This window comes from Salmo salar, chromosome ssa09, assembly GCF_905237065.1.
Source record: "Salmo salar chromosome ssa09, Ssal_v3.1, whole genome shotgun sequence".
Lineage (NCBI taxonomy): Eukaryota > Metazoa > Chordata > Actinopteri > Salmoniformes > Salmonidae > Salmo > Salmo salar.
In genome coordinates, this window is record NC_059450.1 from 106,603,463 (window position 1) to 106,628,800 (window position 25,338).

At 41.4% G+C, this 25,338-nt stretch overlaps 1 protein-coding gene across 1 annotated transcript in view; it reads left to right on the forward strand.

Annotated features, from left to right (window-relative positions):
- Positions 1–4,697: 4,697 nt before the first annotated feature.
- Positions 4,698–25,338, forward strand: part of il1rap (interleukin 1 receptor accessory protein) — a 34,239-nt gene continuing 13,598 nt past the window's right edge. Inside the window, 5 exon segments of the mRNA NM_001123552.1 lie at positions 4,698–5,041; positions 5,264–5,375; positions 7,490–7,584; positions 23,730–24,018; positions 24,251–24,446. Of these exon segments, the coding sequence (NP_001117024.1) occupies positions 5,374–5,375; positions 7,490–7,584; positions 23,730–24,018; positions 24,251–24,446 (582 nt within the window). The 5' untranslated portion in view covers positions 4,698–5,041; positions 5,264–5,373.

The window sequence follows — 25,338 nt, forward strand, 5'->3', positions numbered from 1 at the left end:
TGCTCACTGACCTCAGCAGCGATACAAACCCTAACTATGCCATTAGGGGAAAAACGCTCTCCAAAATCAACCATCGGGCGCAGGCATTGTAAAGGTTCTCTCCACTTTACCCCTTATTGATCGCCATCAGAGATTGGCATCGGTCCAGTACCACAGTGCTCAGCAGAAGCACGTGCAAGACATGGCTGATATGAAGGGATAGGTGGAGAGAACCGAGCAACTAATGACAAAAGCAGGAAATGAAAACATTATGCTAGCTGAGGAACTGCGTTTGAAAACTGAACAATTAAAAGTAATTGCAAATACTTATGATGATGAACGAGCACAAACTCTTCAACAAAATCGTTTTCTAAAAGGAACTACTCGATTTAGCCAAAACTAAATATGATTTTGCCCACACCAAACTAGATAAATCTGTCGAGTTATCTACAAACAGCAGTGCGCAATTTGATAACATGAATGTTATGAATGTTACTCAAAGCAATTAAGTTGTAGTCCAAATGCTGCAAACCAATGACAATCAGTTAATGAACACAATGACTGAGTTGGATGACAAATCAGCAGAAGTTATTGATGACGCTGACCAAATGAATGATGACAGGACTCAGGCGATGAAGATGGAAATATTGATTTCTAAGCAAGCGGAGGAAAACTCATTACTGAATATCTCGCTCCGTACTGAAAACCTCTAGCTGCAAACCATGACAGATAAGTATGAGGTTGAATGGAGCAGGTGCGACACTAATGTGTCTAAAATCAGTACTCTAAGTGCCCAAGTGGACTCTGCTATGCAGCAGAATACCATCCTTAGATACCATCTGGAGGAATTCCAGAACGGTCACACGCTACAGCGTGTCTACCCAACCAAGCAACCGGAGCTCGGTACTCAAAGGAGTGAGGCCGAAAGAAGGTTTCAGACTTTTCCTCCCTCAGGGTTGGCGCCTTTTTGCCAACAAAGTCAAAGCTTTGCTTCTCCTCTTTGCCTTACGGCCCCAATTTCTCCACAGGATGAAGGCAACCCTCTCTGCCCGCTTGGCACGCAACGCCTTGACAAAATAGTCAAATCCTTCCGCACCTTCGACCCTGTTCCAGGTCAGCCAAACAACACTGAGACGTTCCTAGCAGACATAGAGGACGCCTTGAATGGCTACCCAAATGCTACGGGTTCTGACAGGCTTTACTTGTTGAAGTGAACGTTGAAACGACACATGACAAGATTCATTCGTCTACAACAGTAACACGTGCAAAACGACTACACTACACTTGCCACAGCTTTGAAATTGGAATTCAGTGGTTCTGTGACTTGCAAACACGACAGCTCGCTGGCTAACACTATCATACAAGCTCTGAGTGAACACCCACAAGCTTACTATCATAGGCTTCATTCAGCTTACTTTGACCTACTCACTGAAACAGGAATGGAAGAGCTGTTACCCTTCAAACAAATGTTGCTGTCGAACATGTATCCAACCTTCATTACCTACTTGGGCCTTACAGCCCACGTTGGCTTGCTTATCTTACAACTCAGAGAGCTTGCAAGCACAGCTTTAGAGGCATCAAAAGTACACAACGCTAAGAGCCCTGACATCTCGGTTTTGAAGTTTGACCAGGAGCACTCACTCCAGTTAGAGGGTGCATTATCAGGTATTGGAGCGTTGAAAGATGACACACAACAACGGTTTCTATCAAGGACGACCAAAACGTAGACCAATGTTCTCTAGTAGTTCCACTACGTGGAGAACTAAAGCGACAAACATTTTAGAAAAGGGAAAAGATAAGGTTCTAGGACTAGACATGGAATCACCGGACAACAGGTCCGCAGGAAGTAACACCCTTAGCAAGGACGTTAACATTCAAATTACTCCCACTCTCACTTGAGACCCTATCCAGGGCCCGCTCAATCAAGACAAAAGCCCACAGGCGTTGTCTATAGACTCTGATAAAAAAGTTGCGAAGAAAAGGGTCAAAAGCTTTGCAAAAGTCCACTCAAAACTCGACAAGTCGATCTAGTTTCACATTGAACAGAAATGACACATCACGTCGTTGTGAAGAACCACTCCACTTTTTGTGGAAAATGTCCACTAAATGCAACTCAAAATGACCATACCTGGAGGACTGCTTACCTGGAGGACTCCTGGAGGACTGCTTAACCCATCATGTGCTAATTTATTCGGGCTAAAAAATATCGCTCATCTCTCAAACATTGTTAAATGATCTCAAAAGGGCTTTGAAGCCAACTAAAGTGGAATGATGCGACACTACACTTCGAGGTTTCACTTAGACTACCTCGCCTCTCACATTGAGACTCATGCTGAATCTACACGTCCAGGATATGTCGCTTGTTCACCGCGTTATTAGATTGGCTTTAACCTTTCAACCAAATCTCCAGGTGTTTGTGCTTCAAACACTTCACTTCGACACTTCAGCTCTCAAGGCCTGCCAGTCACCCCAGCGTCCGCGTGTGGCAACCTCTTCAGTACCTGTGAACTGAGACGAGGATATCTGCCTGTGATATCGCAAAGTATTTCACCAGTGAGAGTCATCGGGTCAGTTGCGGGAATGATGCCGTTAGTGTAATTGTAATGGGTGCAACACTATGTGCAACACTGTATGAGACTGCCAGTACAGAAAACAAATCTAGTTGTAAACTTCCCCATGAGAACAGAGAGGAGCGGACAGGCCCCTCGATGGGGATAACCTTAGAACCCATCTAAGATATTACTGAGGTGTACCACACTGGTCGGCAATCTCCAGAACACTCTTCTGATGGTTAACACACATGCAACTAATAAATAGAACCATCCATTCAGGAGGAAAGTTATTAGAAGTTATGAACCATGATCACACTGCGTATGACTGGTTCAGTACTTATAGAGTAGTTCCATCGTGAGGTTAGTTCCTCCGTGGATAATATAGCTATCAAATAGACTCCTTCATACCTATCACCACTACAATGGTGTAAGACACATTGACGTGTAATAAAACACATGTACAATGGAACTTTTAATGAGGATTTATACTAGGATCACTTAAGGGTACGAGCATATTATCAGCCTTAGTAATGTTGAAAATTTACTCTGAGGCTCTACAGCTACAGTACTCACCAGTTTCTCCACAGAGGTCCATAGATCATGCCTGTAGACTGGCCGAAGCTGGTGCTTTACAGCTGTAGACTTATCATGTAGTTATCAACTTAGGATAGTGCCCTAAGCAACACACCGCGAATTAGGAATGCCCTAGATATGACATTAGACAATGCCATGATTGGGTCATTTTGTCAAGACCGTGGACGTATATAGAATACAGTCCAATTAGATGAGTAAGGTGTGATAACTATAGTTTGTATATCTTTTGTTTATGCTTTTAGTCTATTTCGTTTAATTTCCTTTGACACTTAGGAAGTGATAGAGCCATAAACAAGTGCCCCATTCAACCATCACTTAGTGCCACAACGCTGCTCATTTGGGAAGAAATGTAATTATGCATTTCGTGAGTGTGTGTGTGTTGTTAACATCTGCCTAAGTTACTGCCTAGATCCACCAGCCTGGACGACCAGACGACGTGTCCGTAACAGCGATCCCAATCCGGACATCCGCTGCCCATCCTGGTGGTGGACTGCTCCATTGGCAGAAGGCCTACCAGGATAAACCACCAGAGGGGGACCGCTACGGAGATCACCAACCAGGACATCCCCTGGCCATTCTTGTGGTGGTTTGCAGCTGTAAGAAAGCCTACCAGGGTAAACCACCAGGGGGGGTACTGCTACGCTGATCCACAAACCAGGACATCCGAGGTTCATTCTTATGGTGGGTTGCAACTTGCAGGATCCTTCCAAGTTAAATCCACCAGAGTGGGACTGTCATTACTCTCCTGTGAAGATCTGAAGGATCACGTTAGAGTGGGCCTGCTCTACAGCGCCCCCTCTCTCCCGCAGAAGAGGAGAGGGGTGAAGTTGGCCATTTTATGACGGTCATAAATACCTGCAGAAACTCCCTCTCTCCCACTCTGCAGAAATGGAAGTTAAAAATCCCATTTGTTACAACAGAAAGAGAATTTGTAGTGCTGTGACATCCAAGATTGGATAATGAAACAATATTTCTGTAATCCAAACAGTTGGAATAGTCCGTGGGTACTTAAAGAACAATTATGTCAGATCAGTTGTTGTTTTGGGATCTCATTAAGGACGGAATAAAAACGTTTTTTTTATTGACTGAATATTTATGAAGCAATTTAACAATTAGGATTTGTTATATGTAATGGTTATGATAAATTAGGCATTGTTGCTCACTGTTGGCATAAAGATAAATGTGCACATATTTTTTCCAGTTTCAGCCACCCTTGTTCTAATCATGCGTGTACAGTCAAAAAAGGTAAAATACCCATCCCTATCCATGACAGATTTCTCTATGCATTAATAGTTTGAGGCTGATCTTCCCCCCCATTAAATGCAATATATTAACTTAGACTCATCTATTGTGATCACATTTTTGTGAAAACCGTAGCAGATTGACCCCTACCTGCTGATACAAGGCTGAAACGGCAACTAAAATTGAGAAATACCCATAGACTGCAGTCACTGCTCAATCGACGAAAAAACGCCTATATTGGAGATTTCGCAACTTGGGTTTTCCGTAGAGGGAGGAGTTGAACTTTATCGTACAAGATTCACTTCCTTCCTCATTTCAATAAGCATAGCTCTATGAAACATCTAAAATCATTGAATTATTTATTTCCTTAAATGTAAATATGTTGTCGTAGCACTTGGCACGTAGCACTTGTAACTGTAAACCGATAACGCAGTTTATGTTGAAGTCTATAAGAAAGATTGGTGTCTGATTGAGTTATCCAATAGCTTACTGAAATATTAACTTTGTTGGTGGCTTTATCTACTCCTAAATCCAGCAACAAAAATGCGAGGAGTGTCATTTAAAGTAAATTACAAGTGGCACCTGGGACATCGAACGGGGGCTCACTGAGATTTGCATATCGCAGAACCTCTAAGTAGTTTACGACGGCTGGCAGTCATTCGTCAAACGGACAGGTAGGTTACGTTTTATGTGTAATATACTCTAGCCTACTACTGAGCCGTATCTCGAGGGTGCTCGACTGTGTTGCTTTGATTGGAAGGATTCCTAAGACCGTGTGGTTGTCGTTTGTCATATGATTTATGGTCCAGTGGTGAATGGTACTGTAAAACAAACCCGGTACTGGCACGGCCGCCGTGTCCCTCGTTCCTCTCTGATCGTAAGTTTGTCTGACTCAGCTGCAGCCGACTGTCTCCTCACCCTGCGACAGCCACTCTGCCCTGCCCGGGGTGTCCGCGTTCCCGTTGCCGTCTTCAGCGCTACAGAGTGAACCGGTGGACTTGTGGAGATGTAAGTATCACCTCAACCTATTCATTCGTTTATTACGCATTTTGCACTGTTGCAGTACTAGTTGCATGCAGCCTATAGTTTGCTTTTTATCCACTTTTAGCCTATAATCCAAACAATTCAAGAAATAATGATTTTCCCATACACTGCAAGCAGAGAAATCTCTGTACATCTATTGTAATTATTTTCATTTATGCATTTTCATACAGTTTGTCAGTTTTGACAGAAAGACCGTCCTCTTCTCCATCAGATTCTGATCGGACCTGCTTAAACATTTTGGCGTATGTCTCGTTGTTTTCCGAGTTTGCCAGAGGACACAAGAAGAGCGTGATATCGATCATAGCGGATAATGAGATTTTCTTTCAAACACATAATGAGTGCTCTTTTGTGGAAGCAGAATCAATTAATGTATGCTGCCTGAATTAGCCTAGAATACGTCCCCTTTTAAGTAATTTCGTGACTCATTAGAAAACTTCTCCCTTTCGATCCCATGGTTGAATGATTATGAGAAATTCTATGCCAATTCAGGCAGCATTGGGAATGTTTCCAGAAAATTGGATACTAAAGCAGTCATTTGTGACACAAGCAGAAGAGAGTGGTTTTGAGTTAAATTGCTGTTAACCTAAAATTAAAATGCTGTTGCGTCCAAAATGGTATTGTACATCAAATGAAATAACCTAACTTTATTTTACACAAGTCAGCATATGTTGCTTTTGAGAATTAACTGAAGTGAGTTTAAAGGGATAGTTCAAAGTTGAAAGAGATGGTTCACCCAAGTTTCACAATTAGGCCTATATATTGGTTTCCTTACCTTGTCCATAGACTGCTTACAGGGTAAGAAAACCAATATGTCATTTAGTAATAAGATAAACATCTGTTTTCAGATTACACATCTGTGTGAGTTTAACGTTCTTTTTGGGGTTTTTTATGTTACATTCAGTGTATCTGTGTTTATATTTGACCATGTTTTGTGCCATGGTCATAGAGACCTCATCTTCATCGCTGTGTTTCTAATATTCCTCTTCCACGTGTCACTGTGTCTGTCTGGAATTCAATCAAAACCACCTCAACAGTTTCTTTAATTACAAACTAATGCTCATGCATGCACACTTTTTATTCTGACAACTGTATCTATACAGTATGTGGGTAGTCTACCTGGTTGTTGTTGTACATTTTACAGTACACTTTTAGAAAAAATTGTTCCAAAAGTGTACTTCGGCTGTCCCCAGAGGAGAACCCTTTTTGGTTCCTGGTAGAATCCTTTTTGGTTTCAGGTAGAACCCTCTGTGGAAAGAGTTGTACATGGAACCCAAAGGGGTTCTTCCTGGAACCAAAAAGGTTTCTCCTATGGGGACAGCCAACGAACACTTTTAGGTTCTAGATAGCACTTTGTTTTGTAAGAGTATAGAAAAATCTGTGATTTTATGTCACCATGGGAATCAAGAGCTATGCTCTAAATACTGCAAAGTGGGTTTGATTGAATTGCGCCCTAAGTGTCTGTGTGTATTTAATTCAGCATCTCTGTTCAGTGCCAATGTATCTGGATAGGCAGACCAAGCCAAGGCCATGCCAATTTCTCTTTAGTGCCTTAGTCAGTGATAGTGTGGCACAGAGACTTTGGGCAGAAGGCAGCCTCTTGTTCATCTCCCTCTGTGCTGTTGCAGTAAAAAGCGGTGATCAATGTGGAGGCACCCATATGTGCTTCCAGGGAGCCACTACCTGTCATTACCTATCTCAGTCCTTTCATGCGTGGCAGATCACCATCATTTGATATCCCCCTTCTCTCCTTTCCGCCTCTTCTCTCTTTACTCTCTCCTTCCCTCCACTTATTTCTTCCTTTCTCTCTCACAATCCTGATGTAGTCTCCTTCCCTGCATCTCTGTGTCTCTTTCTGTCTCCTTCCATGTCTCTCTCTCTCTTTCCCGTCAACTCTTCTCTCTCTCTCCCTCGTCTGCCTTTACTATGACCCTGTCCCATCATTTTTTCTCTTTCCCTCAACCCCCTCCAAAGTTTGACAGAACTGACTGAGTGCTAAATCAATATTTGTATAATTAATAGCTGAGTTATTGTAGAGATCGAGGCAGACATATGGTAATGATTTCCCTCTCCCTCCTCAGGGCTCTCTTCATCACAGCTCTCCTGTCTCTCTCAGTTGCCATGGTGGGAGTAGGCGGGGCTACTCCAGCCACCACTCCATCCAGTGTCCACTCAGGTGAGGGATAGTTCAGACAAGGAGATTTTGATTGGTCAGTATTATGCTACACTCCGAATATGACCCCTAGTTCCCCCCGTAGGCAATTCATGTAGATGATAAAATATTGGATATGAATATAAGAATAGCTCCACTTTGCTAAATGGAGTTCACACCATATTTATTACACCTATCCAGCCCTTCCCAAACTATCCCATAACTATGTGTGTAGGGGGTAGAGTCCTGCACAGGTCTGTTTTTTGGAGTCGCACCCACCTCATGCCGGCCACATCAGTTCGGAACCCTACCCATCAGGACAGATTTTTCTCTGCAACCCGACCCACTCGCATAGGATTGTTTTCGAGAGCCGATCCTTTACCTGCCATATGACATCATTTTAATTAATTGTATTTGTGACTTCACAGTAGTAGGCTTTATTATAATTAATACTATTAGGCTATTATTACTATTCCCCTTCCCTGCATGAATTCATGTCTATTCAACATTTGATAAAAGGAAACCATGCCATGAATTAAGAACTATATATTTTTATTTTCACAATGTGATGCGTCACTCAAATCACAAAAATTGCCTTTATCACAAAGTACAATTGTGAGTGTGCAAATGTACCTGGCGAATAATGGTGATTCTGATTTTTAATTAGCCTTCTTACCCAATGAAAGCCTATAGCCAACCTAACAAAACAATATCTTTACATTCAATATTGTTTAGATAATAAAAAGGTTTAGGCCTAATTACAACTTAAACACACTACAACTTAAACAAACTATTCCCAGAATCAAATATAGGCTGCAAAAATAAGCTACATTTATTTAGTAGGCTACTCAAATTACTACCTGCACCGGTTTACACTTTCTATGGCCTGCATATGCCCGAATTAATGTAATAATTAACTGAAAGTTGACCGAATTATGGAAAACAAATAGCCTACACAAAGTGCAAGCAGATAGACCTATGTATCCATCTTCCTCTTTGTTGACCTTCCAAACTGGGGATTTCACTCGCGCAGCACCTGTTTCCCTTACCACAATATCCTTTTCTTTTTATTTATCCGGTTAGTTCTACGATAGCCATTTTCGCGTGAGCTAGGCTATCCAGGAAACTAAACTTGGCAACGTGTCATATTCTCACATGGGGAGAAGGAACATAAACTCTGAGCGTGGCCAAATTAAAAAGTTTTAGCACCACACAAATAAGGGACAGTTCCCCATTTGTCACGTCCTGACCATAGTAAGATGTTATTTTCTATGGTAGAGTAGGTCAGGGTTTGACGGGGTGTTTTTCTATGTTTTTGTATTTCTATGTTCATGTTCTAGTTTTGTATTTCTATGTTGGTTTTGTTTGGGATGATCTCCAATTAGAGGCAGCTGGTCCTCGTTGTCTCTAATTGGAGATCATACTTAAGTAGGGGTTTTTCCCGCCTGGGGTTCTGGGATCTTGTTTTTGTATTGCTCAGTGAAGCCTGCAGAACGTGACGTTCGTCTTTCATTGTTTTTGTATAGTGTTCTGAGTTAATAATAAATATTTATCATGAGCACTCAACACGCTGCACCTTGGTCTACTCCTTACGACGAACGTCACACCATCCTATACACACTATAAATGCGTGTCTGGCTGGTAGCCTTATCTTGATTTTAAATGTTTCCGACCTGCAATGTAATTGTTCTGAACCGCGAGCTGACTCACGGATTGAAATAATGTTTTCATTCCATCCGCCAGCTGATTCACCCCGGGGGAACCGTGGGTATCCAACCCGATGCAGGACTAGCTTGAGGTTGACTTGACATTGGGAATTCGAGAATAGGTTGACAGGCCCGTTATGTTTCTGGTTGAATGACCACATTCTCTGGCTGAATCCCAAACCGAACACTTGGCCCCTAAGACCTTTATTGAGTGTCCACTCGCTGTTGTGTTCGATAGTGATCACTTGAGTTTGCAAGTGTTTTGGCCAAAATAATCATTTTTGACAATTAAAAAAAAAAAAAAAATGGTTTTAATTTATTTTATTTAACCTTTATTTAAACAGGGAGTCACACTGAGATTAAAAATCTATTTTACAAGAGAGCCTTGTACACATTACAATAAAAACTGAATATTAAAACATATATACGTGTATAAAACAATATAATTCAGCACACAATTAACAAAAATAAACATTGAATAAAAGCAATGACATTCAGGTCCTCAATCAATAATGAGTGGCACCAGTACATCTAGCTGTAGTGAACTCTGTGTATTGTTCCACAAATTAGGGGCAAAAAAACTAAACATGGATTTTCCTAAATCTGTGGAGACTGAAGGGATCTCTAGTGTTATCCATTCATGTGAACAGGTTTGGTAACTTATTATTCTTATCTTAATTAATGAAGTTACATATGGAGGGAGTTTCTGTAAGATTGCTTTGTAAATAAATAAAAGAGAATGTAGCTCTCTTACAGACAGAGAGGTCTATCCCACATTTTTATACAAACGACAATGATCAGTCCTAAAATGGTCCCCTGTGATTAAACGTATTGCGGAATGGTAGACTGCGTCCAAGGGTTTTAAAACAGAGGTTGCCGCATGTATGTAAACAATTTCACCAAAATCCAAAACAGGGAGAAGCATTGCTTGAACAATCTTTATCCTATTTTTAATACTAAGACATGATTTATTTCGATATAAAAAACAATCTTGGATCTTAGCTTCTTAGTCATATTTTTTATATGCGTTACGAAGGATAACTTGTCATCTACTCAGACACCCAGGTACTTATATTGAGAAAAAAGCTCCATTTAAAGCGCGAATATGCAGGTCCTCAGGGTCAACATTTCGTGACACCCGATGTCCCAACTGCCACTTATCAATATTTTAAATCCATTCGCGAACATTGTCTCCTGCGACCTGTCTTCTGGTAGCATGACTCACTTGCTACTGTATGAAACAGGGGCACTGGGGACCAGGGGCAAACACAGACGCATACTCCGATAGACAGTGAGAAAGTAGTAAAAATAAACCCACATCTCTCTACTTCTGCACAAATTATGTGCAAGTATATCGGTCGCCAGTGATTTCATCAGTTGGTTTTAGCTTGTTGTAACCTGCCTGCTGCTGCAAACAAGTGGGTGAAAACGCTCTTTGGTGATGAATTTTCAATTCCTTATGTTATAAAATACAATTTACCAAGACAAATGATTGTTCATGTTCTGAATCATTCAGTGTGATCTTTCTCTAACATATTGTGGTGGAAATTCAACACCAGTGACACCTGAAGTCATATTTCACAGAGATCAAATCAAAAATCAAATTTTATTTGTCACATGCGCCGAATTACAACAGGTGTTTTAAGAAAAATATCCCCCCAAAAAGAAATAAAACTAACAAATAATTAAAGAGCAGCAGTAAAATAACAATAGCGAGGCTAATAGCGAGGCTCTGTACTGGGTCCCCGTACAGAGTCAGTATGCTGGGACACCGGTTAGTTGAGGTAATATGTACATGTAGTTATTAAAGTGACTATGCATAGATAATAACAGAGAGTAGCAGCAGTGTAAAAGAGAGGGGGAGGCAATTCAAATAGTCTGGGTAGCCATTTGATCAGATGTTCAGGAGTCATGGCTTGGAGGTAGAAGCTGTTTAGAAGCTGTTTAAAAATACTATCAACAATAACAAGCCACCGGGGTCTGACAATCTGGATGGAAAATTATGAGGATAATAACGGACGATATTGCCACTCCTATTTGCCACATCTTCAATTTAAGCCTACTAGAAAGTGTGTGCCCTCTGGCCTGGAGGGAAGCTAAAGTCTTTCCGCTACCCAAGAATAGTAAAGCCCCCCTTACTGGCTCAAATAGCCAACCGATCAGCCTGTTACCAACCCTTAGTAAACTTCTGGAAAAAATTGTGTTTGACCAGATACAATGCTATTTCACAAGACCTTCAGCATGCATATAGTGAAGGACACTCAACAAGCACGGCACTTACACAAATGACTGATGATTGGCTGAGAGAAATTGATGATCAAATTATTATAGGGGCTGTCTTGTTAGACTTCAGTGCAGCTTTTGACATTATCGCTCATAGTCTGCTGCTGGAAAAACATATGAGTTATGGCTTTACACCCCCTGCTATAATGTGTATAAAGAGTTACTTGTCTAACAGAACACAGAGGGTGTTCTTTAATGGAAGCCTCTCAAGTATAATCCAGGTAGAAGCAGGAATTCCCCAGGGTAGCTGTTTAGGCCCCTTGCTTTTTTCAATCTTTACTAACGACGGCTTTGAGCAAGGCCAGTGTGTCTATGTATGCGGATGACTCAACACTATACACGTCAGCTACTACAGCGACGGAAATGACTGCAAAACGTTCATTTCAGAATGGGTAGCAAGGAATAAGTTAGTCCTAAATATTTGCAAAACTAAAAGCAATGTATTTGGGACAAATCATTCACTAAACCCTAAACCTCAACTACATCTTGTAATAGATAATGTGGAAATTAAGCAAGTTGAGGTGACTAAACTGCTTTGAGTAACCGTGGATTGTAAACTGTCATGGTCAATACATATTGATACAACAATAGCTAAGATGGGGAGAAGTCTGTCCATAATAAAGCGCTGCTCTGCCTTCTTAACAACACTATCAACAAGGCAGGTCCTACAGGCCCTGATTTTGTCGCAACTGGACTACTGTTCAGTCGTGTGGTCAGGTGCCAAAAGAGGGACTTGGGAAAATTGCAGTTGGCTCAGAACAGGGCAGCACAGCTGGCCCTTAGAAGTACACGGAGAGCTAACATTAATGACATGCATGTCAATCTCTCATGGCTCAAAGTGGAAGAGAGATTGACTTCCTCATTACTTGTTTTTGTACGAGGTGTTGACAAGCTGTAGGTACCGAGCTGGCTTAAAAGTTTAAAGTACTAGCACCCAGCTCGGACACCCATGCATACCCCACAAGACGTGCCATCAGAGGTCTCTTCACAGTCCCCAAGTCCAGAAAATACTATGGGAGGCGCACAGTACTACATAGAGCCATGACTACGTGGAACTCTATTTCACATCAGGGAACTGATGCAAGCAGTAAAATTTATTAAAAAAAACAGATAAAAATACACCTTATGGAACAGCGGGGACTGTGAAGCAACACAAACATTGACACATGCATACACACACACAATAACATACGCGCTATACACTCACGCTATACACTCATCTGCCTAAGTTACTGCCTACATGCCTAGATCCACCATAGTGGTTTATTTGCAGCAATTCGACCATGAAGGCCTGATTCAGTCTCTTCTGAACAGTTGATGATGAGATGTGTCTGTTACTTGAACTCTGAAGCATTTATTTGACCTGAAATTTCTGAGGCTGGTAATTCTAATGAACTTATCCTTTGCAGCAGAGGTAACTCTGAGTCTTCCATTCCTATGGCGGTCCTCATGAGAGCCAGTTTCATCATAGCGCTTGATGGTTTTTGCGATTGCACTTGAAGAAACTTTAAAAGTTCTTGACATTTTCCGTATTGACTGACCTTTATGTCTTAAAGTAATGATGGACTGTCATTTCTCTTTCCTTATTTGAGCTGTTCTTGCCATGATATGGATTTAGTATTTTACCAAATAGGGCTATCTTCTGTATACCCCCCTACCTTGTCACAACACAACTGATTGGCTGAAACGCATTAAGAAGGAAAGAAATTCCACAAATTAACGTTTAACCTCTCTGGGCTAGGCGGGACGAATTCGTCCCACCTACGCAACAGCCAGTCTAATCCAGTGGCGTGATTTTCAAATACCTTAGAAATGCTATTACTTCAATTTCTCAAACATATGACTATTTTACAGCTATTTAAAGACAAGACTCTCGTTAATCTAACCACACTGTCCGATTTCAAAAAGGCTTTACAACGAAAGCAAAACATTAGATTATGTCAGCAGAGTACCCAGCCAGAAATAATCAGACACCCATTTTTCAAGCTAGCATATAATGTCACAAAAACCCAAACCACAGCTAAATGCAGCACTAACCTTTGATGATCTTCATCAGATGACAACCCTAGGACATTATGTTATACAATACATGCATGTTTTGTTCAATCAAGTTCATATTTATATCAAAAACCAGCTTTTTACATTGGCATGTGACGTTCAGAACTAGCATACCCCCGCAAACTTCCGGGGAATTTACTAACAATTTACTAAATTACTCACGATAAACGTTCACAAAAAAACATAACAATTATTTTAAGAATTATAGATACAGAACTCCTCTATGCACTCGATATGTCCGATTTTAAAATAGCTTTTTGGTGAAAGCACATTTTGCAATATTCTAAGTACATAGCCCAGCCATCACGGGCTAGCTATTTAGACACCCGGCAAGTTTAGCCTTCACCAAATTCAGATTTACTATTACAAAAGTTTGATTACCTATTGTTGTCTTCGTCAGAATGCACACCCAGGACTGCTACTTCAATAACAAATGTTGGTTTGGTCCCAAATAATCCATCGTTATATCCGAATAGCGGCGTTTTGTTCGTGCGTTCCAGAAACTATCCGAAATGGTAAATCAGGGTTACGAGCATGGCGCAATTCGTGACAAAAAAAATCTAAATATTCCATTACCGTACTTCGAAGTATGTCAACCGCTGTTTAAAATCCATTTTTATGCCATTTTTCTAGAAAGAAAGCGATAATATTCCGACCGGGAATATCCTTTTAGGTAAACAGACAAAGGAAAAGAAAGCTTTCGGTCGACGCGGGCACGAGCCTGAGTCTCACAGTACTGTAACCAGCCACTACCCAAACGCGCTACTTTTTTTCAGCCAGAGCCTGCAAAGCCACGATTCAACTTTTTGCCGCCTTCTGAGAGACCATGTGAGCCGTAGGAAGTGTCACGTTATAGCAGAGATCCTTTGTAATTGATAGAGATGGCAAAGAACTTCAAGAAATGGTCAGACAGGGTACTTCCTGTACAGAATCTTCTCAGGTTTTGACCTGCCATTTGAGTTCTGTTATACTCACAGACACCATTCAAACAGTTTTAGAAACTTTAGGGTGTTTTCTATCCAAAGCCAATAATTATATGCATATTCTAGTTACTGGGCAGGAGTAGTAACCAGATTAAATCGGGTACGTTTTTTATCCAGCCGTGTCAATACTGCCCCCTAGCCCTAACAGGTTAACAAGAAATTGAAATGCATTCCAGGTGACTACCTCATGAAATTGGTTGAGAAAATGCCAAGAGTGTGCAAAGCTGTCATTACATTTACATTTTAGTCATTTAGCAGACACTCTTATCCAGAGCGACTTACATTACGTTTCATTTCATGCATTTTTTTGTACTGGCCCCCTGTGGGAATCGAACCCACAACCCTGGCGTTGCACACACCATGCTGGTGCTGCAAACACCATGCTCTACCAACTGAGCCACAGGGAAAGCTATAAGGCAAAGGGAAAGCTATAAGGCAAAGGGTGGCAATTTGAAGAATCTCAAATAGAAAATATATTTCGATTTGTTTAACACTTTTTTGTTTACTACATGACTCCATATGTGTTATTTCATAGTTTTTATGTCTTCACTATTATTCTACAATGTAGAAAATAGTAAAAAAAAAAAGAAAAACCCTTGAATGAGTAGGTGTTTTAAAACTTTTGACCTGTAGTGTACAACGTCCAATGAAATGCTAACTTGCAGGTTCCTTCTCGACAATGCAACAACAACAAGAAAAAATAAAAGATAAGAATACAAACGTAAAGTAAATAGCTCAGCAGAATAGTATAATACAGGAAGGCACAATTGATATAGTCCAATATTTACATGTGTTTTGGGGAAGGTGGGATTAGTAGGCAAGAGTTTAAATTGTGCAGTATTTAGCAATAACAGTAAGAGTCTGGTAGCAGCAGTTGTGATATGTTTCTAGCATGAATGTCTGTGTTTGGGGGTGTGTGGATGTTTCTATGTCTGTATGGGTGTGTGTAGGGCTGTGGCAGTCATGAGATTTTGTCAGCTGGTGATTGTCAAGCAAATAACTGCCGGTCTCACGGTAATTGACCATTAATTAACATAAACATGTTTAGCATCTCCTGGCTTCCACAAGCCAATGATGCAGACCTTTGGATATCTACATTTTAAAAAGTCTAATAAATCAATTTAATATAGCCTACACCATCACACTAAATCCATTATTTACTTTGGACAGGTCTAAAAAAAACATAATATGAAGAAAATTTAGTCTATTTCAGAATAACAGAATAGCATACTCTGAGTTGTCCTTAAGTTAGGCCCTGATATGGCTGTGGGCTAAACTAGTTAATTTAGCAGACAAGATTTGCTTAGAATTCCATGACATTATTTTTATTATTTCACAGTATGAAGAATACAATTGAACATAATATTTTATTAAGCTAAGGATATGCGCACATGTGGCTATTCTGTGTTAAGCGGTTAACAAAGTAACTGGTCCTCCTATATGCTTAATTTATAGTTATTTATTAAACTTCAGTTGTGAAACAAACGTTGAGCTATATATTTGATTTTTAATACATTCTAAGGCTGAGTGATGGACTCTAATGATGATTATTTTAAAGTGTCAAGCTGCACACACTTCATCAGTCTCTCATTCACAATTTGACAAGTACTTGATAATATTCTCACCAGGCCTCGAATTTCCCAGTGGCATCCCCCTTGTGTGGCCATAATGCCCCCTTAAAAAAAATCCATCCATTTTGCTGCCAAAGTGGCCGTTGTGCCGTTGGGCTGAATATAATTATAATTCCCTTCTTCCAGCTGCCGTGCTCCAAAGCACCTCTCACTCACATGGCTCTCTAAGATGTAGCCAATGCCCTTAGCATTTCAGCTAAGAAATAGGCTACAAGTGAATGAAGACAGACACATCAGGGAAGCAACTGTGTGCGTCCCTCTTAACGAATTCCGAGGTGCATATTGAAGATGTTAGAACTGTCCACATATAGCCTACTTTTCATCAGCCAACAAGATGACTAGGCCTAACGAACAGCAAAAGCACTAGCCTATCTAAACTCAGCAAAAAAAGAAACATCCTCTCACTGTCAACTGCGTTTATTTTCAGCAAACTTAACATGTGTAAATATTTGTATGAACATAAGATTCAACAACTGAGACATAAACTGAACAAGTTCAGACATGTGACTAACAGAAATTGAATAATGTGTCCCTGAACAAAGGGGGGGGGGGTCAAAATCAAAAGTAACAGTCTGTATCTGGTGTGGCCACCAGCTGCATTAAGTACTGCAGTGCATCTCCTCCTCATGGACTACACCAGATTTGCCAGTTCTTGCTGTGAGATGTTACCCCACTCTTCCACCAAGGCACCTGCAAGTTGCCAGACATTTCTGGGGGGGAATGGCCCTAGCCCTCACCCTCCGATCCAACAGGTCCTAGACGTTCTCAATGGGATTGAGATCCGGGCTCTTCACTGGCCATGGCAAAACATTGACATTCCTGTTTTGCAGGAAATCACGCACAGTACGATTAGTATGGCTGGTGGCATTGTCATGCTGGAGGGTCATGTCAGGATGAGCCTGCAGGAAGGGTACCACATGAGGGAGGAGGATGTCTTCCCTGTAACGCAGCATTGAGATTGCCTGCAATGACAACAAGCTCAGTCCGATGATGCTGTGACACACTGCCCCAGACCATGACGGACCATCCACCTCCAAGTCGAGGCCTCGGTGTAACGCTCATTCCTTCGACGATAAACGCGAATCCGACCATCACCCCTGGTAAAACCAAACCGCGACTCGTCAGTGAAGAGCACTTTTTGCCAGTCTTGTCTGGTCCAGCAATGGTGGGTTTGTGCCCATAGGCGACGTTGTTGCCGGTGATGTCTGGTGAGCACCTGCCTTACAACAGGCCTACAAGCCCTCAGTCCAGCCTCTCTCAGCCTTTTGCGGACAGTCTGAGCACTGATGGAGGGATTGTGCGTTCCTGATGTAACTCAGGCAATTGTTGTTGCCATCCTGTACCTGTCCCGCAGGTGTGATGTTCGGATGTACTGATCCTGTGCAGGTGTTGTTACACGTGTTCTGCCACTGTGAGGACGATCAGCTGTCCATCCTGTCTCCCTGTAGCGCTGTCTTACGCGTCTCATAGTACGAACGTTGCAATTTATTGCCTTGGCCACATCTGCAGTCCTCATGCCTCCTTGCAGCATGCCTAAGACATGTTCACACAGATGAGCAGGGACCCTGGGCATTTTTCTTTATCAGAGTCAGTAGAAATGCCTCTTGAGTGTCCTACGTTTTCATAACTGTGACCTTAATTGCCTACCGTCTGTAAGCTGTTAGTGTCTTAACGACCGTTCCACAGGTGCATGTTCATTAATTATTTATGGTTCATTGAACAAGCATGGGAAACAGTGTTTAAACCCTTTACAATGAAGATCTGTGAAGTTATTTGGAGTTTTACGAATTATCTTTGAAAGACAGGGTCCCGAAAAAGGGACGTTTCTTTTTTTTGCTGAGTTGACTATCCCCCATAGATCAAAAGTTGACCTATGCTACTGGTCAACTTGTCCTTCTGTGCAAGAAAAAAAAAATAGTTCCAAAATACAATCAATTAGCGGGAAAACACTGTTCTCGAAAGTGAAGACAAATGCGATTATGCATGTAATGCTTATTAAAAATGTGCATTTTTATGGTGAAAATGATCTTCCCCAATTGTGAAACTCACGTGCGGCCTATGTATGCCTCTTAGGCTCTACACCAGTTATAAAGCAGATTAATCTGCTTAATTTTCAGGAATTATTTGGCCACTTTAGTTGTGATACAAACCTTATCAAAACATATAGGCCTATGGGCTAGGCTACATGAGGTGTGTGACTATGATTTGAAAAAGTTGCAAAAAAAAGGCTTGCGCTGTTCCTTGCCTTACTGCACAAGCTGGGCATCATTCACAAGTGATAATACATAATCCACAAGTGATAGATAATATTGTCACCCATCAGACTATTCTTAATTTAATATTGTCTTCACATATACTAAGTAATATATGTGTGAAATTAGTTTTGATTTAGAATGGACCATTATCATGCACCTGTCTTGGAACAAGGGCATGGGAAAAAAGTGTCATCTATGCACTTAAATAGCAAATGGAGGACGCTTTTCCCGTGGTTCATTTTTATGCCAGCCAGGTAGGCTATACTCCTGTTGTAAAGTGAAGCAATGTGCTTAATATTATAAGAATTGATAAATAGTAGGCCTAGCCTATAGAAAGCTGATGGGATCCTGCTCTTTCTAATAGAATCCATAAAAATTCTGTTTTCTCACACAATTGCATAGCCTATAGAAATGTTGCGCAACATGAGCTCATGGTCTCTCATGAAGTGTTTGATTAGATTTTTGATTACATTTGCATTGCTCACAGAGTGATTAGAGGGACAATAGAGTGCTGTGTACCAGGTAGTTAGCACATTTGGTAGACAACTAATAACCATCAGCAGCATTAGAGCTTGGAGAAGCCTAATTACCATGACTAAACGGTCACACGGAATTTGACTGCCATCATGACTCGTGACCGCCGGTGTGGCAGTAATACGGTCAACATAAGTGTCACTGTGTGTGTGTGTGTGTGTGTGTGTGTTTTAACCTCTATGGGCTAGGTGGGACGCAAGCGTCCCACCCGTGGTGCACTCCATCAACAGCAGGTGCATTTCAAGAGCGGCAAATTTGAATCCAAATAAATGTCAAAATTCAAATTTTACAAACATACAACTATTTTACACCCTTTGAAAGATAAACATCTCCTTAATCTAACCACGTTTTACGATTTCAAAAAGGTTTTACGGCGAAAGCATAAATTTAGAGTATGTTAGGACAGTACATTTACAAGAGTTGTGTGTAATGTTTTGTCAATTCAAAGACAGGGTCACCAAAACCATAAAACCAGCTAAAATGATGCACTAACCTTTTACAATCTCCATCAGATGACACTCCTAGGACATTATCCTGTTAGGGCTAGGGGGCAGTATTGACACGGCTGGATAAAAAACATACCCGATTTAATCTGGTTACCACTCCTACCCAGTAACGAGAATATGCATATACTTATTACATATGGATAGAAAACACCCTAAATTTTCTAAAACTGTTTGAATGGTGTCTGTGAGTATAACAGAACTCAAATGGCAGGTCAAAACCTGAGAGATTCCTTTACAGGAAGTGGCCTGTCTGACCATTTGTTGAACTTCTTTTCCATCTCTATCATTTACTAAGGATCTCTGCTCTAACGTGACACTTCCCACGTCGTCCATAGGCGCTCAGAGCCCAGGAAAAAACAGAATGTCGTCATTCCAGCCCCAGGCTGAAACACATTATCGCCTTTCTCAAGTGGCCGATCAAGAGACACTGGCTTATGCGCGTGACCCCGACCGCCCCCGCCTTTGGGATTTTTTCCTCTGTTTGCCGAAAAGGAGATTCCCTGTCGGAATATTATCGCTTTTCTACGAGAAAAATGTCGTAAAAATTGATTTTAAACAGCGGTTGACATGCTTCGAAGTACGGTAATGGAATACTTAGAATTTTATTGTCAGGAATTGCGCCATGCGCGTGACACTTCTTTACTATTTCGGATAGTGTCTGGAACGCACGAACAAAACGCCGCTATTCGGATATAACGATGGATTATTTTGGACCAAACCAACATTTGTTATTGAAGTAGCAGTCCTGGGTGTGTATTCTGACGAAGACAACAAAAGGTAATGAAACTTTTATAATAGTAAATATGATTATGGTGAGTGCTAAACTTGCCGGGTGTCTAAATAGCGAGCCCGTGATGCCTGGGCTATGTACTTAGAATATTGCAAAATGTGCTTTCACCAAAAAGCTATTTTAAAATCGGACATATCGAGTGTTAGCTAAATTGTTAGCGAATTCCCCGGAAGTTTGCGGGGGGGTATGCTAGTTCTGAACGTCACATGCTAATGTAAAAAGCTGGTTTTTGATATAAATATGAACTTGATTGAACAAAACATGCATGTATTGTATAACATAATGTCCTAGGGTTGTCATCTGATGAAGATCATCAAAGGTGAGTGCTGCATTTAGCTGTCTTCTGGGTTTTGGTGACATTATATGCTGGCTTGAAAAATGGGTGTCTGATTATTTCTGGCTTGGTACTCTGCTGACATAATCTAATGTTTTGCTTTCGTTGTAAAGCCTTTTTGAAATCGGACAGTGTGGTTAGATTAACGAGAGTCTTGTCTTTAAATGGCTGTAAAATAGTCATATGTTTGAGAAATTGAAGTAATAGGATTTTTAAGGTTTTGAAAATCGCGCCACAGGATAGCAGTGGCTGTTACGTAGGTGGGACGAATTCGTCCCGCCTAGCCTAGAGAGGTTATGTTAGACAATGCATGCATTTTTAGTTCTATCAAGTTCATATTTATATCCAAAAACAGCGTTTTACTATGGCATTGATGTTGAGGAAATCGTTTCCCTCCAATAACCGGCAGTCAAGTCAGCACCACAAATTAAATAATTAAAATTAGAAAACATTGGTAAAATATTATATTGTCATTTAAAGAATTATAGATTTACATCTCTTGAACGCAATCAACTTGCCAGATTTAAAAATAACCTTACTGGGAAATCACACTTTGCAATAATCTGAGCACTGCGCCCAGAAAAATACGCGTTGCGATACAGACTAGCCGTCATGTTGGGGAGATCTAAAATCGAAAATACTATGTAAATAATCCATTACCTTTGATTCTCTTCATCAGATGTCACTTCCAGGTATCACAGGTCCATAACGAATGTAGTTCAAAAAAGCTCATCATTTATGTCCAAAAATCTCCGTCTTGTTAGCACATGATCTAAGCCCGCCGGACTTCACTTCATGAACGAGGGGAAAACATATATTTACGTTCGTTCAAACATGTCAAACGTTGTATAGCATAAATCATTAGGGCCTTTTTTAACCAGAACATGAATAATATTCAAGGTGGACGAATGCATTCTCTTTTATAACGTATTGGAACGAGGGTACCCAACATGAACTCGCGCGCCAGGTGTCTAATGGGCCATCATCGTTCCATGGCTCTTGTTCGGTCAGATCTCCCTCCAGAAGACTCAAAACACTTTGTAAAGGCTGGTGACATCTAGTGGAAGCAATAGGAAGTGCCAAAATATTCCTCAGCCCCTGTGTTTTTCAATGGCATAGGTTTAAAGGTAATACAACACATCAGGTATCCACTTCCTGTCAGAAAATGTCTCAGAGTTTTGCCTGCCAAATGAGTTCTGTTATACTCACAGACACCATTCAAACAGTTTTAGAAACTTTAGAGTGTTTTCTATCCATATATAATAAGTATATGCATATTCTAGTTACTGGGTAGGATTAGTAACCAGATTAAATCGGGTACATTTTTTTATCCAGCCGTGCAAATACTGCCCCCTAGCCCCAACAGGTTAAGGTGTGGATTAAAGGGAAGCACAGCCGCAAGCTGCCCAGTTACACGAGCGTACCAGATGAGCTAAATAACTTCTATGCTCGCTTCGAAGGCAAGCAACACTGAAGCATGCATGACAGCATCAGCTGTTCTGGACGACTGTGTGATAACGCTCTCCGTAGCTGATGTGAGTAAGACCTTTAAACAGGTCAACATTCACAAGGCCGCAGGGCCAGACAGATTACCAGGACGTGTACTCCAAGCATGTGCTGACCAACTGGCAAGTGTCTTCACTGACATTTTCAACCTGTCCCTGTGCCCATGAACACTAAGGTAACCTGCCTAAATGACTACCGACCCGTAGCACTCCTGTAGCCATGAAGTGCTTTGAAAGGCTGGTCATGGCTCACATCAACACCATTTTCCCAGAAACCCTAGACCCACTCCAATTTGCATACCACCCCAACAGATCCACAGATGATGCAATCTCTATTGCAGTCCACACTGCCCTTTCCCACCTGGACAAAAGGAACACCTATGTGAGAATGCTGGACAGAGCAATTCCTTTACCAGACTGTGATCTAACTGGTCAGGACACTCTCGATGGTGCAGCGGTAGTTTTTGGAGAGGACCTGGGGTGGCATTCTGAATTTCTTCAGCAGCCTTAGGAAGTAGAGACGCTGTTGTGCCCTCTTGACAAGAGTGGTGTTGTTGGTCCATGACAAGTCCTCGGTGATGTGGACGCCAAGGAACATAAAACTGCTGGCTCTCTACTGCAGTCCATTTGATGTGGATCCTCCTCAATTAACAATTACTGGCTTAAGGGAGAGGTTGTTGTCCTGGCACCACAATACCATTTCACTTCCCTCCTCTCTATAGGCTGACTTGTCGTTGTTGGTTATCAGGCCTACAACCGTGGTGTCGTCAGCAAACTTGATGATGGAGTTTGTGTCGTGCAAAGACACACAGTTGTGAGTGAAAAGGAAGTATAGCAGAGGGCTGAGGACACAACCTTGGGGGATCTCTGTGTTAAGTGTCAGTGTGGAGGAGGTGTTGCCAATCCTCACAGCCTGTGGTCTGCCCTTCATGATGTCAAGGATCCAGTTGCAGAGGGTGTGGTCCAGACCCAGGGCTCTGAACTTGGTGTCAAACTTGAAGGAAACAATAGTGTTGAATGCTAAACTGTAGTCAATGAAGAGCATTCTCACATAGATGTTCTTCTTGTCCAGATGTGTTACAGCCGTGTGAATATGAAAATGGCATCTTCCATGGATCTGTTGGAGCGTCTGATATCAATGTAATATCAGCTAAATCACTGGTTTATTCTTGTGGGACAAGCTTATTTTAGCTTGCAGGTGCATGTCATCTCCCGTTAGTATTGTTTAAGAAAGTGTATGTGTGTCGGTGTGGTGCGTGTAGACCTCTGCAAACAGAAACTTGCAGGGGTTCTTTTAATAGTCAGATTTATACTCTGTGTGAATCTGACAGGGGAATTACCGTCAAACTGTCGTGCAGCCCAGCATAGCCCCCTACCTCCACCCATTTACAGAAACATATGATGAGGACTACAGTAGTAGAGGCTCCCCAATATCAGCAGAGTGCCCCACATCTCACTCCTTCTCCCTATCCCACTTCTCCAAGCCCAATGTTCCTAAATACAACATGTGAAGTGAGGTACAATGTAAGCAAGAGAGAGAGGTGTGTTTTTGTCTGTCTAGAGTAATCCCTCTATCCCTCTCAGTGATCCAGTGCCACGACTGGGGCGAGTCAGGCGATGGAGCCGTGAGGGTGATGGAGGGGGAGGCATGCTGGCTTTTGTGCCCTCTCTTCTCCCATCCCACTGTCTACAACTACAGCTCGGTCCAGGCAGCAGGCCTCAACCTTGTGTGGTACCACGTGGCTGCAGGTCAGGACCTGGAACAGCCCATCGACTTCCACCACCCCGACCAGAGGCTCAGCAAGGAGAGGGAGAAGCTCTGGCTGCAGCCCACCACCATGCAGGACGCGGGCCAGTACATCTGCATGCTGAGGTAGGATGGAGACTGGGCTCGGTAGTGCCAAGAAAACCTGTCTATGAGCAGATGTTTGTATAAAAAAATGTGTCATTCTTTTGAACCCATCATCATTATCAGTCAGATGGTCAGAAGGTGCATCATATCCTGAGCCAAAACCTCCTGACCTACAATATCTTTTTTTACATTTTTTATGACAAAGTCAAAGTTTGTCTGATTTTAACATGGTGTGTGTACTTTCCCCTCTCAGAAACAGGACATCGTGTGCCAAGATTGCCGTGCGTCTGGAGGTGTTGCCAAGTGGCCAGGACCCTAACTGTGAGGTGAAGGCTGCTGTACCTCCCACCCCAGTCATCGCGCCCATACAGGAGGGCAGGACCCTAACCTGCCCTGACCTGGAGGACATCAAGCTGCCTAACACTAGCCACTCTGTCACCTGGTACCATGTAAGGTGACCCTCGGTCTGTCTGTGTACAATTAATTTAATTTACCATATGGGAGAATGGCTAGTACTGTCACTTGGATGCTGTACATAAAACAAATAGCAGCTAAGAAAGTGTATTACTTGATACAATTTAAAAAAATAGGTTCCTTATTAAAAAGCACTGCAATCATCAGTATACCCTAGGGTTCAAAACATTGTTGTCAGATTGTATACTAGGTTATAAACATGTTTTTGGTTATAATTTGGGCCAGGCACCACAATTCCATCTACCTATCAGTTTTGAGAGTTGTTAGTATTTTGTTCTATTAATATTAGTATTTTCAAAAAGTTTACATACATTTCCATCAAGATTGAGATTTTTATATATTTTTGGTTTATCATACTAGTGTCAACGAAATGTCATGATTTTTAACCACTTTAAAATGGACATGTATACAACATTTCAAAGCTCACTATTTTGAATTACACATAATTTAAAAGCCAATTTCATAGAGAATGTAACAAACTGGACTATATGTAGTAGCTTCCTTTGAAGAGATGTTTGGGTCTAAGTAGGTGTTTGCTGTTTGGCAGTCTAAATTTTGGGATATGAAAATATGCGCATATTTGTATTTATTATGGATCCCCATTACCTGCTGCCAAGGCAGCAGCTACTCTTCCTGGGGTCCAGCAAAATTAAGGCAGTTATAGAATTTTAAAAACATTACCATACACCTGAAAATCAGCACTGTAACAGATTGCTGTATTTTTCTTTTTACAGTAAATCATACAGTAATGTGCTGCTATACCAGTTTACAATATGTTACTGTAGACCTCAAGGCATTCTGGTCTAACAAATTACTGCATTTGTTAGCTGAACATTTGTTGTTAATTTTACAGCTAAGATACCGAAT